General features: G+C 40.7%; 1 protein-coding gene across 2 annotated transcripts; it reads right to left on the bottom strand.

Annotated features, from left to right (window-relative positions):
- Positions 1-1,826: 1,826 nt before the first annotated feature.
- Positions 1,827-26,279, bottom strand: RTN4IP1 (reticulon 4 interacting protein 1). Of its 2 annotated transcripts, none has more exons than XM_058021509.1 (9): positions 25,923-26,279; positions 24,485-24,636; positions 23,613-23,681; positions 23,258-23,382; positions 17,906-17,954; positions 16,280-16,416; positions 13,702-13,885; positions 12,148-12,240; positions 1,827-1,957 (listed from the first exon to the last, which is right to left on the bottom strand). In XM_058021509.1, exons 1-9 carry the CDS (start codon positions 26,167-26,169, stop codon positions 1,841-1,843), a joined length of 1,173 nt encoding a protein of 390 aa, XP_057877492.1. In that variant the 5' UTR covers positions 26,170-26,279; the 3' UTR covers positions 1,827-1,840. The 2 variants fall into 2 exon arrangements, with proteins under 2 accessions (XP_057877492.1, XP_057877493.1); XM_058021510.1 differs by lacking the exon at positions 1,827-1,957 and adding an exon at positions 10,316-10,476.
- Positions 26,280-26,299: the final 20 nt, after the last annotated feature.

Raw genomic sequence — 26,299 nt, 5'->3', positions numbered from 1 at the left:
TATAGATGACTACAACAGCCTGTGAGCACTGTGGTTATTGAGTTTTCCAGCCTGTTGGGCTTACCATCATGGAGAATGCCCAACTCCCCAGTATTTCTGGAGCTGTTGAAAAGCAATGATAGTGGTGGGCTCCTGGGTCCCTGTTGGACAGAAGTGTCAGACTCCTCTAGGAAGGGGCACAGCCAGGCCTGGATACGTGCCCAGCCAGGAGGGCTGTGCCCATTCCCAGTAAGTGTTCCTGGTTTAGTAAAGAGCTTGTGGGATGTTCTGATGACTGCAGGAGGTCCTTCTGTTGCTCTGCTTTGAACCTGGTCATGTTAGTTTTCCTTGATAATGTTGGCAAAAAGGTAAAATACAGACTCTGGTACTATGCTGCTGTGTTTTGTTCTGGCTTAGACCAGTGTTATTACAAGCTGCTCTGAGGAGCATCCAGGCCTTTGTCTTGCATAGTAAATCTGTTTAAAATTAACATTTTCATTACTATTGTATTGCCTCAAAGGATACTGGTGCTTTTGCTATTAGCACCCTAGAGGAAGTGCCTTACTAATTTTCTTCCTTTTGTAAAGAAGCACTGAAGTTTTGTTTCTCTGAAATGTGCTGCTTTTAGTCCTTAATAGAAAATATGATGTTACTGGTTCCAAACAGTGGTACTTTGTCATATTGATGTGCTCTTGCTATATATAATATAGCATTTTACAAATAAATTTAAGTTAGGTAATGTTTTACTGAAATCATTTTTAAAGGTAGAAAAAATACATTTTATGGTTAGTTTTGCTTTCATCTTTTGCCCATCTCCGTTCATAATTCCTCTGCCACAGCCAGCCCCAGAGTGAATACATAGTGTGGAATAGCTGCAGGCTCTGAGGAATGGGTGATTCTTCTACGCAAGAAGAATCTTCTGCACATGTTTGTACAGGCACTTGTATAAGCACTTGTGCACAGGGCCACCATTCACACAGCTGCCACTTCTGTCCCCTGGTGGAAGCATTGCATGACATGGTTTGTGCATCACCACAGCTGTACTGCAGTAAATGGACAGCTCTCACTTAAGAAGTTGCCACTTTCCTTCAATCCACCTGCATAATTGCAGGGGAAGTTACTCCATAGCCCATCTGGCAAAATGGCAAGTTGAGGAACAGCCCACCAGACACAAACACTCCCTCCAGGGTTCACCAGCTCTGATGAGACACAGCAGGAACAGGGACACAAAATCATGTCTACCCTACCTGCACAAACCCTGCAGTCAGCTGAATCTGGGCCAGGAGCTGAGCAATTAGAATAATTATCAGGTACAGATCGATTTTGTTCCATGCTTCTGTTTAGATTAGCTGTGTCATGAGAGAGTTGACATAACAAGATTGACGTATCAGTCTTGAGACAGTGATGTGACCATTTAGTTCTAAGAATGAAATAGCTTGAGTAATAATCTGCATTAGTGAAGGTAAACAGAAGTAGGAAAACCAAGGAGAAACAGCACAGGTTTCTATAGACAAGTAGGTAAGAGTCTGCCTCACCATTTCAGGAGTTACACCTGAAAAACAAAAGCTCCAAGATATACAAAAAGAAAATGCTGCAGACTGTTCCTCTTATCCCAAGAGTGAGGGGTGTTCTGCAAAATTCACAACTACATTTTTAATATGGTTTTCAGGCAGAAATGCTTAAGAGGCATTAGTATGTCTTGTCTGCTTAATAACAGCCAGCGTATGAAGGAATCAGAGCCTTTTCTAAAACAAGATTTGTAAGTTATGCATCCTGTATGAGGTTTTAAAAAAGAAACACTCACTGAATGCCAATTCATGTTCAAGGACTGACTGCAGGCAGAATAATGATTAGAGATACTTTATTGTCTACTAATTACATTGATCACTGTTTTTCCACGTGCATGTCCTCCTTCCAACTTCAGAAAGGCCTCTGGAACTTCAGAAAATGAGAAGACTTCATCAATAACTGGTTGAATCTACAGAATAAAGAAAAAATGTCACTATATTAGGAATAGAGTATAAATTAATGTATCACCCTCACACTTCAAAACTGTATGAAGAAGGGAGGGAGGTTTCTCTATGGTACTTAGGACAGAACTAGCCATGTAGCCACTAGCTTTTAAGATTTTTCAGGGATACTACTGGATCCAGAAGAAAGTTTTCTGCTGCTCTTTGTCCATGTTTTGAAACTCCTCTACTAGTACAATTTGGAGCCCTTATCTGGGGCCTCTCCCACTAATGTCACCACATAAGGCTCTAACTTCTACATCATTTCAAAAACTGACACTATGGTTTAACTTTTTGTTGTCCACAATGATATACTTCCAGAAAAAATATTTTTTTCCTCATATTTCTGTACTGGTTTTCTTGTTAAACTCAAGAATTCTCATAATGTCAGATATTTTAAAGATACCTACAAATCTGAAGCCTGTCTGCATCAGTACATGGCTCAGTACCCTCAAAAGACCACAAACAAAGTACAAAAAATTGTCCACCAATGTTTGTTGCTGAATCATTTAACGCCACTTGAAAATTCAGCCACTGTGTATTCCAGGAGGCATAAATCATTATTAAGTCCAGCTTGCATCAACTGCTATTTTGACATTAATTTTGTAGAGTGGCCTTCTGGATTGTTTCAGATTCATTTCTAACAACAGAAAACTACTTATTCACCCTCCCCATTATTAACTAAGGAGCCTGAAATCCCTATAATCATTTTCTTTGGATGCCATGGTGTACCAAAAGAAGCAGAAGGACTTTCAGCTCTTCTGAAAAATATTTGTCACTGCTGGTCCAAGGGAAGAGGTTATTTTCTACTGTCAAGTTCTGAGTCAGCATTCCAAATGCCAACAAATAATTTGTCTACAAGAGTACCCGTCACACCTCCTACCAAAGATCTGCCTACCCTGAGGTTGGTCCTTTACCTTGGATCCTGTAACACCAGCTCAGTGCATATCCTTGCACTGATGCACTGAACAGAATCCTCTTATCAGAGGAAATAATGACCAGAACATGAGTCTGCAGCTAGTGCTTGCAGTGATGAAGACTTGAAGTACTGAAGATCCAAACAAACACACTATTTACAGTGCTAGAAGAAGATCCTTTTCCCTTGTGTCAGGGAAAAAATATCTTCTGCATTTTCTTCATAGCATGCACCCTCTCTTGTTGAATAAGCCAGAACTGGTAATTTCTCTCTGCTGGCAGGATATGCTTGACAGAAAAGGAATACAGCAGCAATAAGGACACAAACAATGTGCAGCTTTGGAGTGGTGCTGCCTTCCAAAAAGCTGCCTTGCTTTTACCATATGACAAAGGGTTTTGCTTTCAGATGTGTTGCTTAGAAGGTGAGTGTGCAGCACTACCAAGGAAAGGTTTTCATACACACACACACTTTCCTAGCAACAGAGCTGACCACCCAGCACCCTCCCCAGCAGCCCAACAAATGCTCTCTGATAGCTGTCCATGCTCAGGGAGGTCCTTTTCTTAGATCTCCTAATTTCCTCTTCATTTATACACTGTGCCTTACCTTAACATCCACTCCTTGCACTTAAATAACTATTGGCTTTGCTTGTATGATACCAGTAATCCAAGACATCAGTACTCTAACTTGCATCACAGTATCCCCTAATATCATCTGGATTTTCCCTTTCATTTTGTCAAGGCAAGCTTAGCCATAGTGTGAAACTTCACATGGCAGAAAATCAGGAATTAATGAATTCCCTCCAAAGAATGCATTAGAATTTGCAGACAAATCACTGTGACAGCAACTGTGCAAAAAAATAAAGTCACCAAATCACCAAGTGCCTCAAAGTTGCCATGCAGCGAGGTACAAGGCTTACTAATTTATTTCCCTTGTTCTGCCTGGACAATGTCTGTAACCCAAGCCCCAGCAAAGTGAGTAGCACCACATGGCAGAGGAGCCACAAAGATAGCCCAACTGTGGAAAAAATCTCGGGTATAAATGATCATGTTCAAGACAAACTCATGTCTGGTCAGCATTCAGCACAGAATGAAGATGTTGTCTTGGACATCAGCAAAGTCAGGGACGTGGACTCAAGGCAGCAAAACCACTGAATTAGACAATGGTTTGGGGTAAACTGAGCATCTGAGTGCAGCTGCAGCTGCTGTGACCATCAGGAGGAACGTGCTGCTGGTCTGTACTGAGTGTTTTGAGGAAGACCAACCCTTGCTTTCACAGCAGATGCTTGGGAAAACACAGTTCAGGAGCTTTGTTGAGTCAAGGACTTGTACAGTTCTTATTGTTAGTGGCAGTTGTGCACAAAGCTGTGCTTCAAGTAAGAGGTGGAAAAAGAGATACAGAAATCCAGCCTGCTGGTGCATGGACACAGATGACCCTGACAAGGCAACAGGCTAGGAGGAGAGGAAAAGTATTCAGGGAAGAAAGCAGAGCAGCCGCACAAGGGATGTGAAGTGCAAGTGAAAGGCAGAAGTTAATTTCAGACATGTGCAGCAACTGAGAAAACATGAACAAGACACTTCACAGTTATGCTAATCCACAGTCCCTTACTCTAGGTTGCAACTTTAACTCTGACAGAGTGAGGTATGTTACATCCTCAGCCTGCTGGGTAGAGTTTAAAACATTGCATTTGAAAAGTGGTGACACAGTGATTCAGAGGAGCCCTGAATTCAACCTCACAGTTAAAACACCGTGTGTATTGCAGCCACCACATGCTCAAAGCCCATCTGCTACACTGATGTAACCTCTAGCTTCATTTAAATGCTGGCTTTAGGCAGTACTATAGAGAGACATGAATACCAAATTGATGATCCTGGCAATCTAGAGCATTAAACATTTTATCTGGCTGGCTGGACAGTCCCATTGTTTGAATAACCCTGAAAGGGCTGACCATGTTGCAGCACAGTGATTCACTCAGCCTTTACCATAATCCACTGACTAAGATAAAATTTCTTCCTGTGAACAGACAAACAAGTAGGGGAGCGTCTGCTGTTTGTTCAATGTGTGATACTAAATGGAGATTAACTGGATAATAAAAACATTGCCTATTTACAGACACGCATCAGTTCCTTGCCAGAGGACACCTATTTGTTCAGGGAAAAGGGATTAAACTAAAGTCTGGGAGAGAAAGGATTACACATACCCACATTGAAATGTTTATCTGAAAACAGATGGGGCCTGAAAGGTATTTTCTTCCTCTTCATTCACTCCAATGCAGGACATACTATAGAAATGAATCTCAGGTCTCTTGCAATGAACTCACGTGTTTGGAAAAATAAAAAGAGTAATTGCTGATGCTGATTAAGGCTATCCTACACACATCACAGAGGCGTGTCCCAGCCACTCCAGCCCTGAATGCAGTGGGCAGTGAACAGCACTGGCAGGAGCTGACTGGTCAGCAGGAACGCACTCTGCTCATGGCACAGTCAGGCCCACCCCTGGAGGTCCCACCTTCTGTGATAGCAAGGACGCAGTTTTAGTTTAGGAGGGGACAAGTGAGAAAACATGAAAGGAATGGAGACGGCTTCGACCGTCATAGTAGCAACAAGTGACTCCAGTGAGCGTGGAGCTTTTTCCTGCCACTGGAGGGAGAGCGAGAGCCTCGAACGCCTCAGGAGAGCGACGAACGGAGCGCAGAAGGACAAAAGTGCCGTCTCAAAGGACAGTGACAGTGCACTGGCTCTCCTCCAGGTCTGCAAAGGATGGCCGTGTCACAGCTGCCGGGCAGCCTTGCAGGGAGAGTGCCTCCCCCCTTCCTATGCTTGGTGAGGCTGCTCAGGCTCCCACACACCACCCTCCAGGAAAGGAACTCGGCATGCACAGAACAAAAGCTGGGATGTGTCCTCCCGAGGGCTTGCCGTAATGGAAAGACCTGCCTGCTGATCTGACTAGCTGAGTTCACAGACAAAGGCATCTTCCTCCAGAAATTACCACCGGGCCTAAGTGTGGTCCCTGAGCACAAATTCAGAGCTTTAGAGTCTCCTTGGGTGTTCAGTGAGTCTCTCATCAATGTCAACAAGAATTGTGAAGAGAAATCATTAAAAAGAACAGTCCTTGTCCTGGAACTAAAAAATTGGTTTATCCACCTGTTACTTTATTGTCATCCTATGGGGAAAAAAGATGCTGTTTTGGGACACTCCTACTTTAGCTGAGCATCTTCTCTACGGTACTCCTGTACCATGCTCCTTGGATCAAAATCTCACTCCTTTCTTCATTCTTTCTTCCCCTTAAAAAGGCATCCAACAACGTATGCTGAGCCTCATACTGTTTGCCAACAAGGTCAACAAGGGCTAGGGTCAGCTCTCACTGAAGACAAAGAATGAAGTTCTCATCTTCTGCAACAGCTGGCTCTGGTCACATCTTGTACAGGTAGATCTGCAACTGCACAGTACCAGCATAGAATTGCAGCATGGTTTGGGTTGGAAAGGACCTTTAAAGGCCATTCAGTCCAACTTCCCCTGCCACAGGCAGAGACACCTTCCCCTAGACCAGACTGCTCAGAGCCCCATCTTTGAATGTTTTATAAAAAGCTTTCCTTGCTGTGTTTTTTAATAACTTGTATTTCAGAGAATATGCACTTTCATCCATGAGGACATTAAAGGACAGCACATACATGATATTTCAGTCCCAAATACCTAAGAGAAGTAAAACTGAGCAAACAATACACCCATAACAAAAATGGTGCTGCAGTGGTGAAGACATGGGAATGGAAGGCATGTGTTCCAGGGTCTAATCCCACAACCTCTTACCAACAACTGCATTATCAGGTCTTCTATGTTTGGTTAATAAGCCAAAGTACATTTTTTATATCAAATCTCTAACAGCAGCCCACAGGAACTCATATTTCATGTACAATTATTAAAATGCTAGCAGAAAAATCCCAGTTAAAAAGGCTATCAGGGTACAGTTCAGAGTGTAGAAAAGGCTTCAAAATGTCATTGGTTAATTAGCCCTGGCAGAACAGCTTCTACAGAACACAATAAAGAGCAGTAAGAAACTGGGATAAGCCCAGAACTGCAGTGTGTGCCAGCCTAGCCCAAGCTTACATCAGTAGAAATAAGGAAGATGCTGGGTTTAGTACTGGAGCATGCTAAAAAACTGTTAGCTAAAGGAAAGCACAATTAATCTCTTCTAGAATCCCTGGTAAGGCACATTCTTGGTAGTTATCCTGATATTTATGCTGGTAATTAAAGCAATCTGGGTCAATGTCACCATATACATAAGGCAGAACCAACTTTGGTACAGTTAAATATAAATACATATTTACATATGAAAGCATATAGTATGTAGAGATTAGAAGATTAGTGCTGCATGATCCACATCTTCCCAGTCTCAGCAAACTAAACTCACAGCAGACAAGGGCTGCCTTGTGTGCACTTCACCCCTGCACTAGGCACAATTCCCTCCTACACCAGGAGGCCAGAGCTCAGAACACCAGGCCTGGCTTACCACACAATTTACAATTACATCAGGCTAAGGGAACACATCTGATTAAATGCCTGGTAGGTGATGATGCTTTTTTTCCAGACCTCATTGTGGTGTAAGTGAATTTACATATTGAAACCCTATTTCCCCACAGTGTACAAAGTTTCCATTGGTGCCCTTCACAGATACTTTGTGATGTATCACACACACAGCTCAGCACATAGCCAAGCCACCAGGTCCTGGAGGGAAGGGAGCAGGTATGTTTTCATAAAAATCACAGCAGCTTGTTTTTGGTGGCTGTGACAAAATGCAGATAGAGCTTCTTTTTGGATGAGAAAAGGATGAACAGAGCTTTTAGCAACCCCTCCTTGGTCAACATCTCTGTGCTCTAGCCAACCAACCTGGCAAACAAATGCACTGCAACGGGAAAACACAAAATTAAAAGCAAAAAAAAAAAAAAAAAAAAAAGGTACAAGCTTTGCAATTTAGCATGAAGAAAGATGGTCATCAGAACAAGCATGAGTGACTACAGGGAGTGGGAAGAAGGACTGATCTCTAGTTAATGGAGACATTTAAGTGTAGAAACCCCTATACTTAGGTACCCCAGTGCCTTTTTTCAGAGAGACTAAAGCAGGTACCACACAAGGGCAACTTCTCAGGGATCTGAGGATACCTTAGCACAGTCATAAAGTCTGGAATTACTGTACAGAAGGCCACATCTATAGATGCCATGTTTGGAGAACATTCAAGAACTCAATGTTGCGTTCACTGTTTGATATTCATAGAGCTGAGAGAAATGCAACTATACTGCAATAAGGGCCAGGGGAAAAGCTATTTGCAGAACTGCAACAAGATGAATTGGAAGCAAATCAACACGCAGGTTAGGATACACAGTCCAGAAGCTGTGAAGACCTAATGGCCATCTAAACAACTCTCAGAACCCACAGCATGTCAAAGTGCATGACCATATCCATCCATTTGTGTTATTTACCTCCTGAATAGGAAAGACCAGGAACAGAAGACAATTAAAATACTCATTTTAGCAAGGTATCTCAGAGCAAATCACCAAAGGTGAATAAAGGGCATTAGCCCTCATTAGTAGACCAAGAAATTATGGTAGCAAAAGGTTATGTGATTTGTTTTGCACAAGAAAGCAACAGCAGGGCCAAAGAACAGTCAGAATCCTGCTCCCTAAACCACAGCAGCAGGTGCTGAGTCCAAAGCATCCAGTGCCTTCAGCAAAATGTATAATCAACACTACTCACAAATTACATTAATAAAGGCAGGAAGTTGTTCTTCCTAAGGGTGCCTGTGCTGGAACATCTATCTTAAAAGCAAATATCAGAGAGAATGAGCTATTCATTTCATGATTGGAGACTCTGACGTTTAGCCTTCCTTCTGCAAAAACAACTTTCACCCATCAGCCCATCTGATGCAACAATGCTCTGAATGAAAGAGTATTAAATCACAAGAAACACTGCACACACACTTGTACTGCACTTAAATAGCACTGAATTAAAATGAAAATGCCACATTTCTGTTGGGCTGCATGTTAGCCCACATCCTATTATGGTCCTGCAGGAACACACAACACACTCAGTGCTCCTGCTTGTGTCACTAAGGAGTCTTCTGAGCCTGCTTTCTTCCACCAGGCTTTCAAAAAGGCAAAGTAACTGCTCAGTTATGAGTTAAAGCTTCTACCAAGCCTCCACCAAGCCTTAAATACTTACATGAATTTGGCCTATTTTCAGCAAGGACTATGTGACATGTCCTTAGGAGGAAAATGCTGGGCAAGCAGCAAAAACCAAAACTGTCAATGTTAAACCCACAACACTGACCACAAATACACCAAATTAATTCCTAACAAGCCTTTCAGTGATGATGCTTCACTGAGCAGTGTGCCAGCAGATCTGTGTCCTGAATTAAAGGTTCTGTTGATTTCAGCTGTCTTGAGATGAGAATTGTAATTTCTACCATGGAAAGAGATACAGAGCTGACACGGGCTTTGTCAACTCATTTGGTGGATCTCACATTAACCAGTCCTTACTGGGTCACAATTAACTGCTGCAATTCAAACCACAACAGGGATTATTCTCCAGTAGTTTAGAAAATAGCCAGTCTCTCTAAAATTTGTGAAGGAAATACTGGGTTTTCTCCATGCCCATAATTGTTGTAGCAGCCTCCCAGCCCCTCAGTCTTGCAATAGTATTTCTGCAAGATGTCCATCTCAAGGCAGAGAAAACAGCCTGTAAACTGAAAATGGTTCTACAATTCCCAGAACTGACTGACGTGCAGGTAAATTACACAAGGAAAATTATTCTCTTTTCTTGTACTACCAACTCATCAAATCCTCTCCTTTACTTCACCATTAAAAAAAGGCTGCTAAAAGAACTCCTCCTCAGAGCTGACATTTTGCAAATCTCTATTCCTTGCTGCAAAGATCATCCAGGTGAAAACCAAGTAACTTTAAACAAAATTGCTTATTCTTCATTCACTGAAGGTTTGAGAATCCTTTTCCTTTCACAAAGGAAGATGATGAACTAATCAGAACTGAAAATCTCTGTTGGTGCAGAAGGACTGTAAGGAGAAACACTGTCAAATCAAAATTATCTGTAAATGTTTCAGAGATATGCTCTTCAACGCTTCACTTACTGTAACATCTCTTTAAACCATCATATCTTTTTAATTTCTTACATTTAATCCCCTCATATAATTTATTCCTGAAAAAAAGCCTCTCATTTTCAGCTTTCTAACTGCTCTCTTACTCATTTCATACAATCTCAAAATTAAAATGTCTTTAACAGAAAATACTTAAATGAAAAAAAACCCTGCATCACTCAAAAATATTCACTCAAATGTAACAAGTTCAACCACATGAGCTCAGTTTGCTGGCTTCCCCAAGCTTCTTGAAACACTTCATTGCTTTCTGCTTTTTTAAATTTCTCCTTTATTCTTTCCTATCCAAACACAAACATTTCACTTACTTATAGGAAATTGTGGTACAATTTCTCCAGTGATTCTCTCCTGCCTTTTTTCCCAAACACCTACTCTCTTCTGAATGGATGGTCTGTCCTTTTACGAGAACTCTTGTGTCTAAACAAGAAACGTCACAGTCTCATTAATATCTGTCTAAATGGAACCCAACTGATTCTTATAAAATCCCGATGACAGCTCACATGTTTACAACGTTGCACAAAATAGAGTAAAATGCTGCTAGAATAATGACTCTGCAGACAAACAGTCTGACATTAGGGACCTGTTTTTGCACAGAGAATAAAAGACCAAGCAAACATCTTTGTCCTCATGATCATCTTACAGCCAGAGGTACATCAGGACGTCCATGTATGTCTGACGTACGTTTCAAGTGGCATTGCAATTCACCTGGCCAGGTTATTGAGCACAGAACACTGATTAAGCCCTATCTCTATTGCATAAACAGCTGTTTCCCAAGAGGCTTTCATGAGCATAGTCTGCATTTGTTTTGCATACAAGGTAGAAGCAGAACACAAAACAAATTGCAACTGGCTGAGAACAGGACAAATGATAAGAACAAAGACAAGGGCATTTCTTTTTCTAAGACACTTTTAATTTAGCAGTGTGACTGAATGCAGGATGAGGACCTTCTACAGCTTTTTTCTTGACCACAGGATTTTGCCTACAGCACTGGACATAATGCCAAGCAGACAATTTTCTATTCTTAGCAGCAGCACTGAGGTGGCAAAACAGAAGCAATCAGGTCTTCAGTACAAGAACAGTTTATTGACTCTTTTCCAAACTCTGGAACATATTGCATACCAAAAAAGGGGGATAAAGACTTAGACTTTGAGAGATCTAAATTTTACTAATATGCACAAATTTTGAGCACAAGACAGCAGTTCACATGCTGGAATTACCAGCAGTCATGACAGACTCTGCTTACTCTTCTGCTTATCTACCACATGGAAAGATTAACAGCAGTTGTCCATATTCTCTACTCTTTGGTAATTTCATGTTGCCAAAATTCCCAAAGAGGACACTGCTAGGGCCTATATCACCACACAATCCAAAACATAGCAAATCAACTGGTCACTCTCACAATATAATATAACAAGCTCATAAACCTGAAAAAATCACAAAAGCAGACTTAATCTGTCTTGGCTTTTCCCCCCAAGTCCACTAAGATTCCTCCTCCTCCTTCAGAAGCTTATGAATGCTCACAATATTTCAAGTCCCTGTGCTGAATTAGCACAAACACAGAACCTGTAGCACTGAAATAATGGAAAACAAGATTCTTGTCACCACTCTGCCAATGGAGATCATCTATTATCTGCAATAACCAGAATATTCTAGTTCTGTGCAAACCACAGACAGGATGCCCAACCATCCAGGCTAAGCAATTCTGCATATGCAGGTACACAGCCATCTTTATATTCTGCCCAAATGAACCAAGTGAGACCTCTTAAAACATAGTTTTCATGTAGAGTTCATATTAAATTACTCCCACTGCCAAAAATAATCACTGGACATTACTACTTGTAACTTTGTAAGCTTTGTGTTGTTAAAAAGTATGCTCAAGAAGGAGACAACGGAACAGTCTTAAGCATTATGAACTCCTGAATTCCTGGCAAAGGGCAGAAGTTAGAAACTGGAACAAGTTGATTTTTAACCAGTTTACCTTACCATGACTCTCATAACACTTTATTTCTCAACAGTGAACTACACCACTTTTGAGCCCAAGCAGCATCTCTTTCAGCACAAGCACCCAAGTAACCAGTACTGACATACCTTTCCAGAATCAACCAGCTCTGCTATTTCATCCAAACTTGGGCCGCTCGGCATGAAAAACGCCCACCGATAATGGACTCCTTTAAGGAGATGCTGCAAGAAAGATGACAAATCTCTTAAAATACCATGAGAGCAAACTGAAATGGGAACTAAAATTAATGACAGAATCTCTGAAGAAGTAACTTAAAAAAAAGACATGGAAATTATATGCTAGTGTCTGAAAAAATGGCACCTAAGCATGTGGATTAAATGTACAGACCAGGATGTTGTGTTACCACAATAGGATCAGGGTGAATTGTGTGTCTAATTGCACAAGTCAGCTAGTAGAGAAAAACAATTACCTTGTCTCTGCAGCTAGAAACAGCATTATTTGTTACATAAGAAAGAAATGGTGTTATATAGTGTTCATGTACACTCAAAACAGGGGTGAAATAAACCCAGCAATGTGACATTTAGAACCGTCCCCTTCAGTATCAGTGACTTCATTTTCCACCATAATATCTGCCAAAGGCATCACTGTCCAGTGACAGATGGCAGCTCACATGAAAAGCACTTTGGGAAGATCTCACACACACAAGTCAAGAGCATCTCCTCTGAGTAAGTCATTACAGGAATAAAAGCCATCATCTGCCAAAGAGGTGATTTTTATATATGGCATAGGATCTTCTTCATCATGGAAACATGCACACTGAGAAATAATATTACATTATTTCTCCTTGCCTTTTCACCTTGTCTTTGGGCTTTCTTGAGAAGGTACTGCTGCAGGACTTAAAATCCCATTCAGCCAAGCCTTTGCAGGAATACCATAGCAACTGCTCAAAAAGCATTCATTTGGAGAGCAAGTACACAAGCATAGGGAAGAAAGAGAAAAGTTCTAAAAAGCCCCACTGATCTGGCCACCGGCAGAATGTTTTAAGAGCCACTTATGAAAACTAGAAAAATCAGTATCACCATCTAGACACATGAACATGAAGGAGATGAAAGACTTCCCAGCCACCCTCCACCACGCTTATTACACTCTGGTGCTGGAACAGGATGAAGAGAATCAGTCACAGAACAATGTTCTGAGAGAAAGCCTGAGCAGCCTAAAGCAAGTAACAAAAGTGCCCCCACTGCAGTGAGGCAGGGATTTGCTGTGTTTACTGTGAAACCCTGGCTGTCAGCAGGACTTGCTAGGGAGGCCATATGGAAAAGGCCACAATGGAAAGCACAATAAGGAATCAAACTTCAAAGCTCCCCAAACTACTACATACACCCAGAAGCACCACCCCAACACATTTCAGTGAAAGAAAGAAGAAAAGAAAAGAAAAGAAAAGAAAAGAAAAGAAAAGAAAAGAAAAGAAAAGAAAAGAAAAGAAAAGAAAAGAAAAGAAAAGAAAAGAAAAGAAAAGAAAAGAAAAGAAAAGAAAAGAAAAGAAAAAGAATAGTATACTTAATGACATATGAGGACAATGCAACAGCTGCCTCTCCATGAGCTCTGACTGACATCCAAGCCACAGAAGCAGTCACTAAAGTACTACAAAATATCAAAGTACATAGGATTTTGTAAAATACCTTTAGAGTTTTGGAACCAACAGTGACTCCTGTTTGCAACATGCCATCAGCCACTCCAAGTCTGTCCATATTGATCAGGAAAGGTGTCACTAAAGTAACATACGTTGCTCCTGACCATTTCTTCAAGAGATCTAGTGCCCACTTCTCAGTGGATCCACCAACATTATCTAGGATAAAATCAAACCTGCAGACATACAAAGAACAGGTTTAAAATCTTGATATGGGAAAAATAACTTCACTGTAATTAAGCTAATTAATAGCAGAAATCAGCTATAGTTCACATTTTTACATGTCACTGCAAGGCAAAAGCAAAAAAAAAAAAAAAAATCAGCCTGCAAGACAGCAGCAAGAAAGTCCAAAGACTTCAGAAAAGTCCCAGCTTAATGTACAATGGGATTCAAATTTACAGGTTATGCCTATTCACTGTGCAGCAGACACAGGCTATTTAGAAAGTACACTTAAACTCCAAAAAGCAAACTTAGATGCACAACTACATTCTGTACTTGCTTAAAGCCTTCTAGAGCTCTGTCTCTTCAGCCCTCCCACAGGGACTATTGGAACAGTCCTGAGGTCTAGCACTGAACAATATGATATGTACATGTAAAAACCAGTCCGGATTCATGCCCTCAACTACGAACAGCTCTTGTACATCCTGTACTCAACAAAAGTCAGTTCCAGTGGCTAAAATTACGTAAACAAATTATTCTACTAACCCTTATTTCCTCACATCTTTTCCGTGACCTACTTCTCAGCTTCACTTCTCCAAGTTTTTTTTTTTTTGACCTCCTGATTTATTTAGGGGCCATTTTACCTCTCCTGACAGCTCTTTTCTTCACATCTACCTATTTAACATTAAACCTAACAATGCAAAGGAACTAAAACCTTCCCCCATGGAATGGGTATATGCAGCCTCTGGCAAAAAGCCACAGTTTCAGTGCTCCTTCTCATTATATCAGCATGTGAGCCTGTAAAGGCTGAATAGGGCAATAGGGAGCTATGCACCTGTTCTGTTAAATGCACAACTATTTCTCATCTGCAAATTTCCAGCAATCTCAGATTGCAATAGATATGTATATACACATATCTCTAATCTAAATAATCTACTAATATGAGAGAAAATACTTAATGCAAATTAAATAGAAAAGTCCTTATTTCTCTGGAACGATGGTTTTGCTGCCTGTCTTCCAAGGGTGTGATTTCATGTTTAAAGTTCAGTTCATGTAACAGCTGCCAACAAGAGAAGACCATGAAAACTAATGCTCCTGGAAAGAGTAGCTGACTGTGGGTTCTGAAGAGTCAGTACAACTGCAAAGGGGAGGGAAGTAGGAACATCCCACTCAGTAGAGCTGACTGACCAGCCTAGCTGCATCATCAAACTGCACCCCAGGACACTGTTGTTGATGTCTCTTAGAAAGGGTCACTCACTAGAATGGGTCTTTAGCATTTAAAGTGTTCACAAAGGCAAATTTTGCCCCAACTGCAAAGTCCATCCTGCTGTACAGACAGTGTCACTGCCCTCAGGCCTGCTGACAATAACACTATGGTTACAGGGCACGTGGCTTCTTAGCACAGTTACCAGGAAAATTCTTCCACAGGTCAAACAGCTTCTGTTTCCTCTCCCAGAAAGTTAGCTCAATCTAGCTAAAAAGAGCAGTGTAAATATCATATTCAAATACAAGTCACAGTAGACTACGTTTAAACAGATGGGAAGATGTCAAAAGCAAAAAATACTTCTGTTCTAGAGAAAAATCCCAGGCTAGTTTAAACATAGCTGCTGTGACAAGATAAATGTGATTGTTTTTCAGAGGTAGCTGTATCAGTTACAGAATAGAAATTTACTCCCAGTTGCACTGCACAGTGGCAAGTCACTGCTTCTTCATAATACAGTTCTTTCCTCTACAAGATCAAGTTTATATTTACCAGCTTCATTCAAGATTTCAGAGATTTATTTCAATTTATTCATGCATTGTATATTCTCCAAGATTCTTGGATGGAAGCTACAAAACTGTTCATATTACAGTCACTGAAGAGAAGCACATGGAAGTGAGCTTGTCTCCCAATTAACTGGCTTAGTGTTACAATGAAATCTGTGCTGGGCATACTCACTTGCAAACTGCATTCAAAAAGGTGAATTTACTTTACAACATAATGCTTTAGAAACGGGGAAAAATTTAGGGAGTTCTGATAGAGTCAAGCAATCAAAAGGCAGAAGGTCTGACCACCAACTCTTTCATTGTTGTCATCCTATCGCAGAGGCTCCATACTGTTGTTTCTTTATTACAAAAGTTTAATACCTCCTTGGTGTTTCTTGTGGACAGCTCCTTTGAGCACTGACTCTTCTTCACAAAGCAGCCACCAACTCCAGTTCCCATCTCAACCACCCAACCCCCTCTTTTATAGCACTCTTCTTCTCATTGGGTACAGCTGTGGCCTGGTAAAGTCAGGCCTGTTCCTAATCTTTGATAATTGGCCCAGCTGCAACTCCTTAGGGGTAAGATTATTCTCTACACTATCTTTATTTTCTTATATTCTATCTCCCTACACTTTATCTCAGTATTAAAGCAACACAAACACTCACAAGGGTAATGTTTTAAGCTGCTCCTCCAGATTTCCAGATTTATAATCAATCACATCATCTGCTCCAAGCTTTTTCACCAGTGTGCTGGCATCATGAGAGCAAACTGCTGTCACGTGAGCATCCCAGGCCTTCATTAGCTAAAAACAAGTATAAAAAAAAAAGTCCAAAGATTAAAATTTTGTGAAATATTGAGAGCTACTTAAAAAGCCAAAATCTCATTATATTTATATAACAAATGAGCACCTTTAATAGGGACTGGGGAGACTGTTCCAATACAGGAAAATTTGTCACAAATCCCACAGACAAAATAATGGCTTGAATTTATCAATACTTAAGGTGGTTGTAGGGAGGGAGGAGTTGATGTGAAGGAAAGAGTGTGGGCTTTTTTTAATGCCACTGAAAGATACCAGGTCTCATGAAAAATAAGGCTCTCAGTCTGCCATCTGTATGTTTAGTCTACCAGCTAAACATACACCAAGACATACTTTCCAAGTTGCCAATCAACCAAACTGGCACCAGATGTACCATTAGATATTATTAAATATGCCCTTTAAGTGTTTAATATTATTGCAAATAGGTTAAGTACTAGTAAAAAGAAAAAGAAGGAAATCATGTCTGATTTATCCCAGGGACAATATCAGGTTATCTTCTACTCCAAAAGCTATAGCAAAGTAAAGGACTTTTGCTAGTTATTTATCTTTTTTAGCATCTCATTTTTTCATTCACAGTAACACTTTTTACCTTTATTCCAGGTTAATTAACTTAGTTTATCCAGGATTGATCAGTTACAAATTGTAACTAGTCAGTGGCTCGTCAGTCTTTCATAGTGAAAGTCACCTGCTTTATCACAGACCAGGCAAATAGCATACCACAAAAAATTCACTGTGCTTATGGCCTAGTAACACAGAAAGCAGTGATGTAATGACCCAACTTCTGTATTTTTTTATAATCTCAAGAGAAAGATTTTCAGCATGAGATGATGGTAATCGGAATCAAAACTCGCAAATTAACTGAGAACATGAAAGAGGATGTTCCACAACTAATGAAGCAACAAAAGAGCGTGTTGACTTTCCAAAGTTTAGAGCTACTGAACAGACAGACAAAAGGACAGCAGGCCCAAGACAGTGAGGGAAAGTAAATCTAAGCCTCTGTGCTTTACAGCCACTGCACACAAGAGCCTGATGGCCTCTCACACCATTTCACCAGCTACAGCAGTTGTGGTAGGTGACATTCTCCATCAGATTTCCTACTCATACCCCAAGTTCTGCTCAGAGAGTGCAGAGCTGAATGAAAGATATTGAGAACAGCCTACATATTTCAATTTACACCAATCAGAGATTTCCTATACCCAAATTGTGAAATGTGATCTTACACACAACTCCTTTCTTTCAAAGTCCCTGCTTTTTACTTTAAAATAATACAACATAATAAATTGAAAGCAATATATCTGAAAATACTTTACTTTTGGAAATATCAATCTTCTTGATCAGGCAGACTGATCTTGCTATTAATCTTGCTATATAGAGAGCTTGCTATTTCTCTATTCCTTTTCTCAATTCCACTTCTGTTATTTTTTTTGTGCTGAAATGCTTGAAGATTCATCCTGGGCATGCTGGATAATATTACCTGTACAGCAAATGTACCAACTCCTCCTGAAGCTCCTAATATTAATATTCTGTAAGAGAAAATTAAAATATATTTAATAGTTCTTTAAATAAACTCTGAAGTAACTATGTATTCTAATGTTTATTATACATCTCTGACACTGAATTATTTTTAGCAAAAGATTGGTTTTGTCATTCAGTGTTATTCAAGAGTGGTTAACTGTTCTGATAGCCAAAAATGTGACTTGCTGATCATGTATCCTGTGCCAAAAGCATTAGCTCAGCACAGCCAAAGAGACTTCCTTGGACATGCTTTCCCCTAAATTCAGGCAGTGGAGCTGTCAGGTAGTAGCACTTCTATCACTCAAAACCCCTGTACCTGTCCTCACTTCACCAAACATAATTGTTTCATTTGGGACAAAATCAATCAAGAGCCCTTCCTGTCTCCCAGAGTCCACTGTCACATCTCCTAAAGAAAAAAATGCAATTCACCAGCATTTTACAAAAAATGGTCTTATCTAAGAGAAAAAATAGTTTAGTATCACATTATTTAAGGAGAGTGTGAGCTGCAGAACATATGGAACATAATTTTCCCATATTGCATAATGTTTATCTAAAAGACAAAAATACAATGAAGTACCCTCACCACTAACAAGTTTAATTTTTATTAAATAAAGATGGGTGTATTTTTCTTTAGAAAAAAAAGCAGAATTTTTCTAGTTCCTTCCAGTACATCTCAACAAGACCCTGTAAATGCCAGCTTGTGGGAACTGGCACACAAGCAACAAAATGAAAGAGTATATTGCCAAATTATTAGCAACTGAGAGTTCATTTTAACTGATAACCCTAAATTAAAAAAAAATTAATACAAGTTAACTTGTGTGAGGACCTTACTGCTAGAAGTCTAATTGCTGTTCAAAAATTTAATCCAAATATTTTATTAAATAACTAAACATCAGAAAGTGAATTAGTAATAAAACCTTGCAGCTCAAGTTGCAAACAATGCTTTGTTTTTGGATCCATTTGCTAATTCTAGGACAAAAAGAAGATCCAAGATGAAGTCCTGGCACAGGATTGGGGAACATCATGTTTCTCAGAGCTTCTGTTTGCCAGAAAAATCTCTGAATCTTCAGAAGCTGGTGAAATTCCTGTTTTAAATCTCACAGTAAAAGATGTTGAAGGAAATTGCTTTTTACAGTACAAAACTGTAGTATACAATCTGAAGTCTCAGTTTACAAAAGTTCTTTGAAGCAGCCTAAGAAACTTGGCTTTGGTCACACTATCCGTTTTAAAATGCTCCTTTTGTAAGTGATCAGATTCTGTTCCCTCCCATTTCACTGATCCAAGCTGCAAAATTCAGATTAAGAATACGAAACCACAATACCACAAAGCTGCAGCTTTTAAATCTGCCAAAATGTACTTATCCTCAAAACCAGGCTTCTAAAAACAGATGCCCAGAGCAACATGCATATTCCGATTTCAGTACACTCAAAAAGGCTCCTACACTCAAGATATTGGGTTAAACCCATATTTATCCTTAAAAAGGACAGTCACAATTAAATCCTTTCAAAAAAACCCTTTCAAACTGCCTTTACAATTTCACTCCTTAGTTAAAGGGCATTTCTTCCACTACATATTTGGAGGAAAGCTGCCATCCTAAAAAGTACAATTTGCTCAAAGGATTTTAGGTAACATTTTCAGTTTGGGGAGCAGCTTGGCTAGGACTTTTTTTTTTCTCCTTCAATAAAAGCCTTTCAGGATTCCTTCAGGTAGAAATACTTTCCAGATTCAGTTTGTTCCTATGTTACATGGGCAATTTTCTATCACACCTTACAATTATTGAAACTCTCTCCACACACTGTGACTTCAAGAAAGCTCTTCATTTCTGAGACAAACCACATCTGCACAGGAGATCCACTGCAGCAGCCCAGCAGCACTGACAACAGCAGGACACACAAGTAAGAGGGGTGGTGTTTGAAGGTGCAGGACCTGTTAGGACAGTACTGAATGATACATGGTGGCAAGTGCCAAAGCAGGAACAGTTTTGTTGCACTGCCTCAGGAAAACACAGCCAGGAGAAAAGACATCATAGAAACTACCTGTTTTCACTACAAGTGTGAGCTCAGGAGTAAACTAATATACAAGGGACCAAATTAACAAATCTGACCTGGGCAGGGATCCAAGAGAACCAATTCTTTCAAAAGAACAAAAAGAACATTTGTAGCCCAGGCTTTCCTCCCTTCTGACAGAGGCACAACATTCACCAGGCCCTCCACGGGGCTCAGCAGCTCCAATGATCACAGGGAGCAGATCTCTCCAAATAAGCACACCATGAGATTTGAAAGGTTGGCCCATCTCCCTAGGCCCTGCTTGGAGTTATGGTGTGGTCAGAAATGAGCATCAGAGAGGCAGGACCTGTCTCAGCTGTGTGTGCCCCCCACCAGAACACATAGAGGGTGGGGAGTGGGTACAGATCAAGGACTAATATTTTCTCCAGATTATAAATAATTAAAAAATTTCAGTGGCTGAGTTACATGCAAGATAACAATTGAATAAATGCAGTGATTTTATATAGTTGAAAAATTAATATATTGACTAAATATATCAACTTTATTTAGATACAAAATTATATTTCATTTAATTATGCCAACAAAATGTCCTCAAGAAATTTATTCCTGGATCAAGCAGTGTTTACCCTATCAAGAAGTTTTACAACCTAGACTCAATTTGTACTTCTCAACAGATAAAATGATAACATAACATACAGACATTGAAAAAATATTTCCTTGGGGTATTAAACCATTCAAATTTTCACTGTAACCACATGAACCAGGAGTCTGTTTGGTAGCTTACATTAACAGAATCCAGCATCTCTGCCCAGCATACGTGAAAGTCTAAGATATTGCCTCTGTATTTACATAAAGACTTTTATTTAAAAGAAATGTAAGCACTTTGAATAACTTCTCAAACTGTCAGGTCTGTTTCTGTCACGCATTTTGTGAATACAGAAAGCAAGATATTGAATAGCTAGTGTTGAACAAACATATTTACTGAATATGAAAACTTTCTACTGAAACAGTTCAGTGGCACATATGAGAAGCTACAGGTGGCCACAGAGAACTTCAACACAACACAGTAATTTTGAACATTTAAGGACAGTAAGAACATTGAAGCTTCTACAAAAATATGGACGTTAATTAGAGTGGTATAGAATAAAGGCTATGGAAAAATGACTGGAATTGCAGGAGGGCTCACAAACAATGAGAGCACACTTCAGGAACTTCTATGAACATAACCTGTGAAAGTATGTGCAGATGGAGCAGATAATCTGCCAGATCAATGCACAGCCAGACACTGGATTCACAGCAAGTGTTTCTGGTTAGCCCATGCTAACACCTCAAAAGAGGCAAAAAGAACAATAATATCCACCAACAGAAAAATATTGCTGCTTTTAAGATGTCTTAACATTGCACTAAAGCACCAGTGAAGGAGCTGTCATCAAGGAATACAGCTGCTCTGCCAAAATAAGACATTTTTGTGTGCATGTATACCCCTCTACATAGCTATTTACCTACAACTACAGGAGACAAAAAGACTGACACAAAATCACACATGTAGGTAACTTCTTACCAAATATATGATCTAAAGAAAGTAGGAAATGCTGTTTAAACTGTTCTATTTTTAAATTATTGCCCTGAGGATTCATGGAATATAATTTTGCACAGCCTCTTCAATGCACTTTAAACACTTTCCTACAAGCACTATTTGAGGAGGAAAAAAGGTACCATCACATAAGTCATTCACTACTGGTTTTACAGTTCAAAATTTATAGGTAGGAAATATAATATTTTTAAAGTACATTAAAATGGGTTTTTGCTGACAGAGTAATTAAAAATTTATTTGGAACATGAAAGTAAACATTAAATGTAAAGACACATTACAAATGCAGTTTCAATTTTACTGTCAACACTCCAAACACTTACCTGAAGATTGGAAAGAGAATTTAAACAAGGCTAGCCTATCAGTGTATCTTTAGGTCAATTCTATTTACACATGAAAGTTAAGATAATAAAAACTCTAAATATTGAAAATTAAAAAGTAAGGTGATCTTATCTAGAATTTTATTACTAGCTGGAAGTTAATTTCAATGATGTCTCTTTGAAAGTGCTTTAAATTTTGCAATTTCATCTTCTCAAAACATTGTTTATCTTTACAAATAACAATTACTCATAATATTTTCATGATGAAGTTCACTGTGACACATGAATGACCACTCACTCTATTGTCTTCTAGAGATGCGGGTGAAGAATTTTAATCAATCTAGTGTTCTTTGCAATGTGTTGCATTACAAAGTATCAGCCAAGATAAGAAGAGGTCAGGCATCCAAGACTTCTGCTGCCCAGTAATTACTTCATGACCTAAACTTGTGATGCAGTACAGTAATTTTAACTACAGTTTTTCAACTCCCATAGTTTTACTTTTGTCCTTATTTCCATTCTGAAGATCTTGCTATCTATTTACTCAAACATCCAAAGGTCAAAATAACTGAAAATTTCAATTATCAGGAGAAAAATGGTATTTGCTCCAACCTTTCACTGCATTTTTTCTCATCTGCCACTGTCAGATCAACAGACTGATAAACAAAGTCAATTTTTCTCTTTGACTGGCTGCTCGTCTTGTACGTTCTCCTTTTCTTGTCTGCATTCCTGACCTCATCAAAGTTCTGGCCTGTGGGTCAAATAAGAGTCAGTCACCTGCTCCTTTTTCTCAAAAAGCTGGAAAACCAGTCTGTTCCAAATGGCCCACGCATGCAGGAAGTGAGTGAACCACATCTCTGTCCTTGAGAGGGCTTTTTGTGAGCTGCCAGTACAACTGAGAGGATATTACATTTGGCTACCTGTCTTAACAGGCAGAAGGGCAAAGTCCATACAAATTCCTGGAGATAACATCCTCAAATTCTCTGTACAGCCCATACATTAGATATACATTGGATTGGAATCATAGAACAGCCTGGGTTGGATGGGACCTCAAAGATCATCTGGTTCTAAATGCCCTGCTGAGCACAGGGACCCCCTTCACTGGGGCAGACTGCCCAGAACTCCACCCAACCTGGCCTTAGGTATTTCCACTTGGGGATGTGAGGGCACCCACAACTTCTCTGGGTGGGCATTTTTTACCTCTATACAGGGATGTCACCTGAGCCTTCCTCTAAAGAAGCCTCTCTCAGCAGCTGTGTAGACAGAATCCATCATCCTCAGACAGCTGATCTTTATCAATGGTGTAACAGCCTTTATCACTGCTGGACATGTCTTACAAGCAGCTCATCAATACAAAAATGAAGAACTTAGTTTTGGCACCAGAACTGTTTACTTACCTTTTCCCACTACAGTTACTTTGGTTCAGTCCTCCCACTTGGTTCAGTGCAGACCACGCAGTGAGACCAACATATGGTAAGGCAGCAGCTTCTGTGTGACTGAGACACTTTGGCTTAAAAGATACCTGAAATAAAACCATAACTAAGTCACACAGCAGCTCCTATGTGACAGTGAAATATTTTAAAAAGCTTCACTGAATTGCAGACTGTGTACTGCACATTTTCAGCCATCTTCCACACTAGCTGGAGTACAAATCAATCCAAGCACCAAGAAATAAAGTTACTTAGACACTGAAGAAGAAAAATGCCAGTCTTTACAACTTGGAGGTTTTGTTAGCCAGTTTTGGAAGTTTACCTCGTTTCCACTAGCTACTACAAACTCTGACAGAGTGCCTTGTTTCCATGGGGGAATTGCTGCCCACACCTAAAACCAAACAGAAAACAGCTATCAATTTTTGTAGCTTTGCACACAATTGTATGTACACAGAAGATTCCTTAGTTGAAGAAATCTTTTATCGAATTCACAAAATGTCTTCACTGTTTATCAAAAACCAGTTTTAGCTTATTTTACACCAAAAAAAAAATCACAAAACCGACTACATGAAGGACTGGAGGGCTATGTAAATAAATTGTACCATTGCATTTTGCATAAGACATAATTTTTCAACTCCCCCCAAACTACTCCCATGTCAGAAAAGCTCAGATTGGCAGGGTGAGGATGGTGCAGAATCAGGATTCGCTATGCTAAAACTGGTGAAATGTGAAAGCAACTGGTGAAGGTGAAAGCAAACAGTATCAGTATTTGTGTGGGCACCCATGAAGTGCTTCTTGGGTTAAGCCAAAGTTCCTACTCCAAGTTACTTAAGAAAAATAAAAACAAATCCCTTCTTGTTAGAGTTCTACCTTCAATTAAAAACAGTGGCACTTTGTGCACTTATAAACAAACAAATTCCACTCTTGCTACTGCTGCAATGGTCCAAAAACTAAAACCCAGAAGGGACATTAACTTGCAGAAGCAAGTCTCTGAAAGACCATGAGATCATGTTTTTCACAGAAAAAAATGAAGGGAAGAAAGTATTCTAGGAATTTACTGCCAGACAGGCCTTATTAAGAGTGCAACAGCATTAAAAAAATAATTATGAGGAGAATGAATGCTGAACATCTCATAGGATATTTTAAGTGTACATTTTGAAAAAAAGAAATAAAATAAGAGATTGGTGGTATCACCTCATCGCCAGGTTTGAAATAAGACACACCCAGTCCACATTCCATAACCACACCAGAGACATCTCGACCAAGAGTCAGAGGAAATTCAGTCTCGCCCGCTTTGAGTTTCAGGGGATCCCGCTTCATGTTTAACGCAGTTGCACCATAACCACCTGCAAAACATGGAATCAACCACAACACACCACACTGAGTGCTCATTTGTTAACTGTGCAATTCCAATTAGAAAGCATTGCCTATCCATAACGTGCCTCATTTCTGTTATAACTGAAGCATGCAAAAAATCTGCGATATTTCACACTTTCACAGATTTTAGAGATAAAGAACAAGTGTAAAAAATAATAAGGCATATTGCCTAAGATGAGTAACCTGGACTTCTATTCAGTAACCAACAGACAAGCACTGTGAAGTCTCAGAATTACCCATCTAATAACAGTGCTCAGCCTAAAAAGAGCCTGCATTTGGGCATGTATACCCACTCAAGTGTTTGGACAAGTCCACCTAGGGGCCCTATCATGCCACAAAGTGTCTTAACAGGAATCCTCAGATAGGAAATGTCCCATCACTAAACCCCCACCTATATTCAAAGATTTTTAAAATTTCATTTATTAGAGCCCCAAAACACAGATTACAGCTGTGATTCCTGCAGATATATTCGCTTGTTCTACTGAATCTGATTCAATATGTAAGCACTTCTACACTACAGGAAATACAAGATATTCTACTACCACAACTTCCTTCTCGTGTTTCAAACCCAGAAACTGGGGGAAAAAACCTAATTAAATGTGTCAAATACAAAGAGCCGGGCAGTGAAAGAGACAGATTTCCCGGGCGGGACGACAGCACGTATCCAGATGCCAATTTAGGATGGGCATGGCAATGAACACCACGGTTTGCCTTAGGTCACACATGCCGACTTGGCAGCAATTTGGACCACCAGCCCCATTCACCTCAAGGAGATGGGAAAATACAGCATCACTTAAGGGGAACGCTGCGCCTTGGCCGGGCGTATCTCGGTCAAGAGAGCAGCACCACAATCATTCAATTGGAAGTTCACCCTCTCAACACACACACGCACACTCTTGTCAGTGGCTTTTTGTATCGTTCTTCCCTGAGAACCTGAAAAAAGTGGAGTCGCCAAGAGGCGGCGGTTTTCCACAGGGCTCGGGGAAACACGTGTGTTGAGGCAGCCCTGGTCACTGCGGGGCCAGGCCGGTGCCCTGGACACTGCCGGGCCACCCCTGGACACTGCCGGGCCACCCCTGGACACTGCCGGGCCAGGCCGGTGCTCTGGTCACTGCCGGGCCATCCCTGGACACTGCTGGGCCATCCCTGGTCACTGCCGGGCCAGGCCGGTGCTCTGGTCACTGCCGCTGCCCTGGCACCGCTCGGGCCGCCGGAGCCGCAGTCCCAGCACAGCCCCTGCCATCCCGGCACTTACTTCTCATGCTGAGGTCGATGGGGTTCAGGCTCGCAGCGTGAACCTTAATGATGACCTCGTTCGGGAAGTGTATGATGGGGAACATCATCTCCCTGGTGAAGCGCAGCACGTCGTTGCTGCCGTACCGGTCTATGACCCAGCTGGGCATGGCGATCCGCGCCCGCGGAGAGGCGCGGAACCCGCGGGTCGGTACCCGCCCGTTCGCCCAGCGCAGCGCCCGGCCGCCCGCCGCTCCCCACGACAGCATGGCCGGGGCAGCAGGGCCGGGCCGGGTCCCAGGTTCGCGATCGGGATCGCGATCGGGATCACGGTCGGGATAAGGATCGGGCCGGGTCGCTCCTTCGCCCCACAGCGCTCAGCCCGGCGGGCCCCGCAGC

The sequence above is a fragment of the Melospiza georgiana genome, chromosome 3, assembly GCF_028018845.1.
Source record: "Melospiza georgiana isolate bMelGeo1 chromosome 3, bMelGeo1.pri, whole genome shotgun sequence".
NCBI classification, from domain to species: Eukaryota; Metazoa; Chordata; class Aves; order Passeriformes; family Passerellidae; genus Melospiza; species Melospiza georgiana.
This window is presented reverse-complemented; position numbering and strand designations above follow the sequence as displayed.

Bases quoted from the DNA above. Each gene is read 5' to 3' on its own strand.
- RTN4IP1 (XM_058021509.1), bottom strand. From the start codon at position 26,169: ATGCTGTCGTGGGGAGCGGCGGGCGGCCGGGCGCTGCGCTGGGCGAAC. The intron at 23,383-23,612 runs GTAAACTTCCAA...GTTTTATTTCAG, and splicing joins TAGTAGCTAGTGGAAACGAG to GTATCTTTTAAGCCAAAGTG. The intron at 17,955-23,257 runs GTAAGTAAACAG...TTTCTCTTACAG, and splicing joins AGTAACTGTAGTGGGAAAAG to AATATTAATATTAGGAGCTT.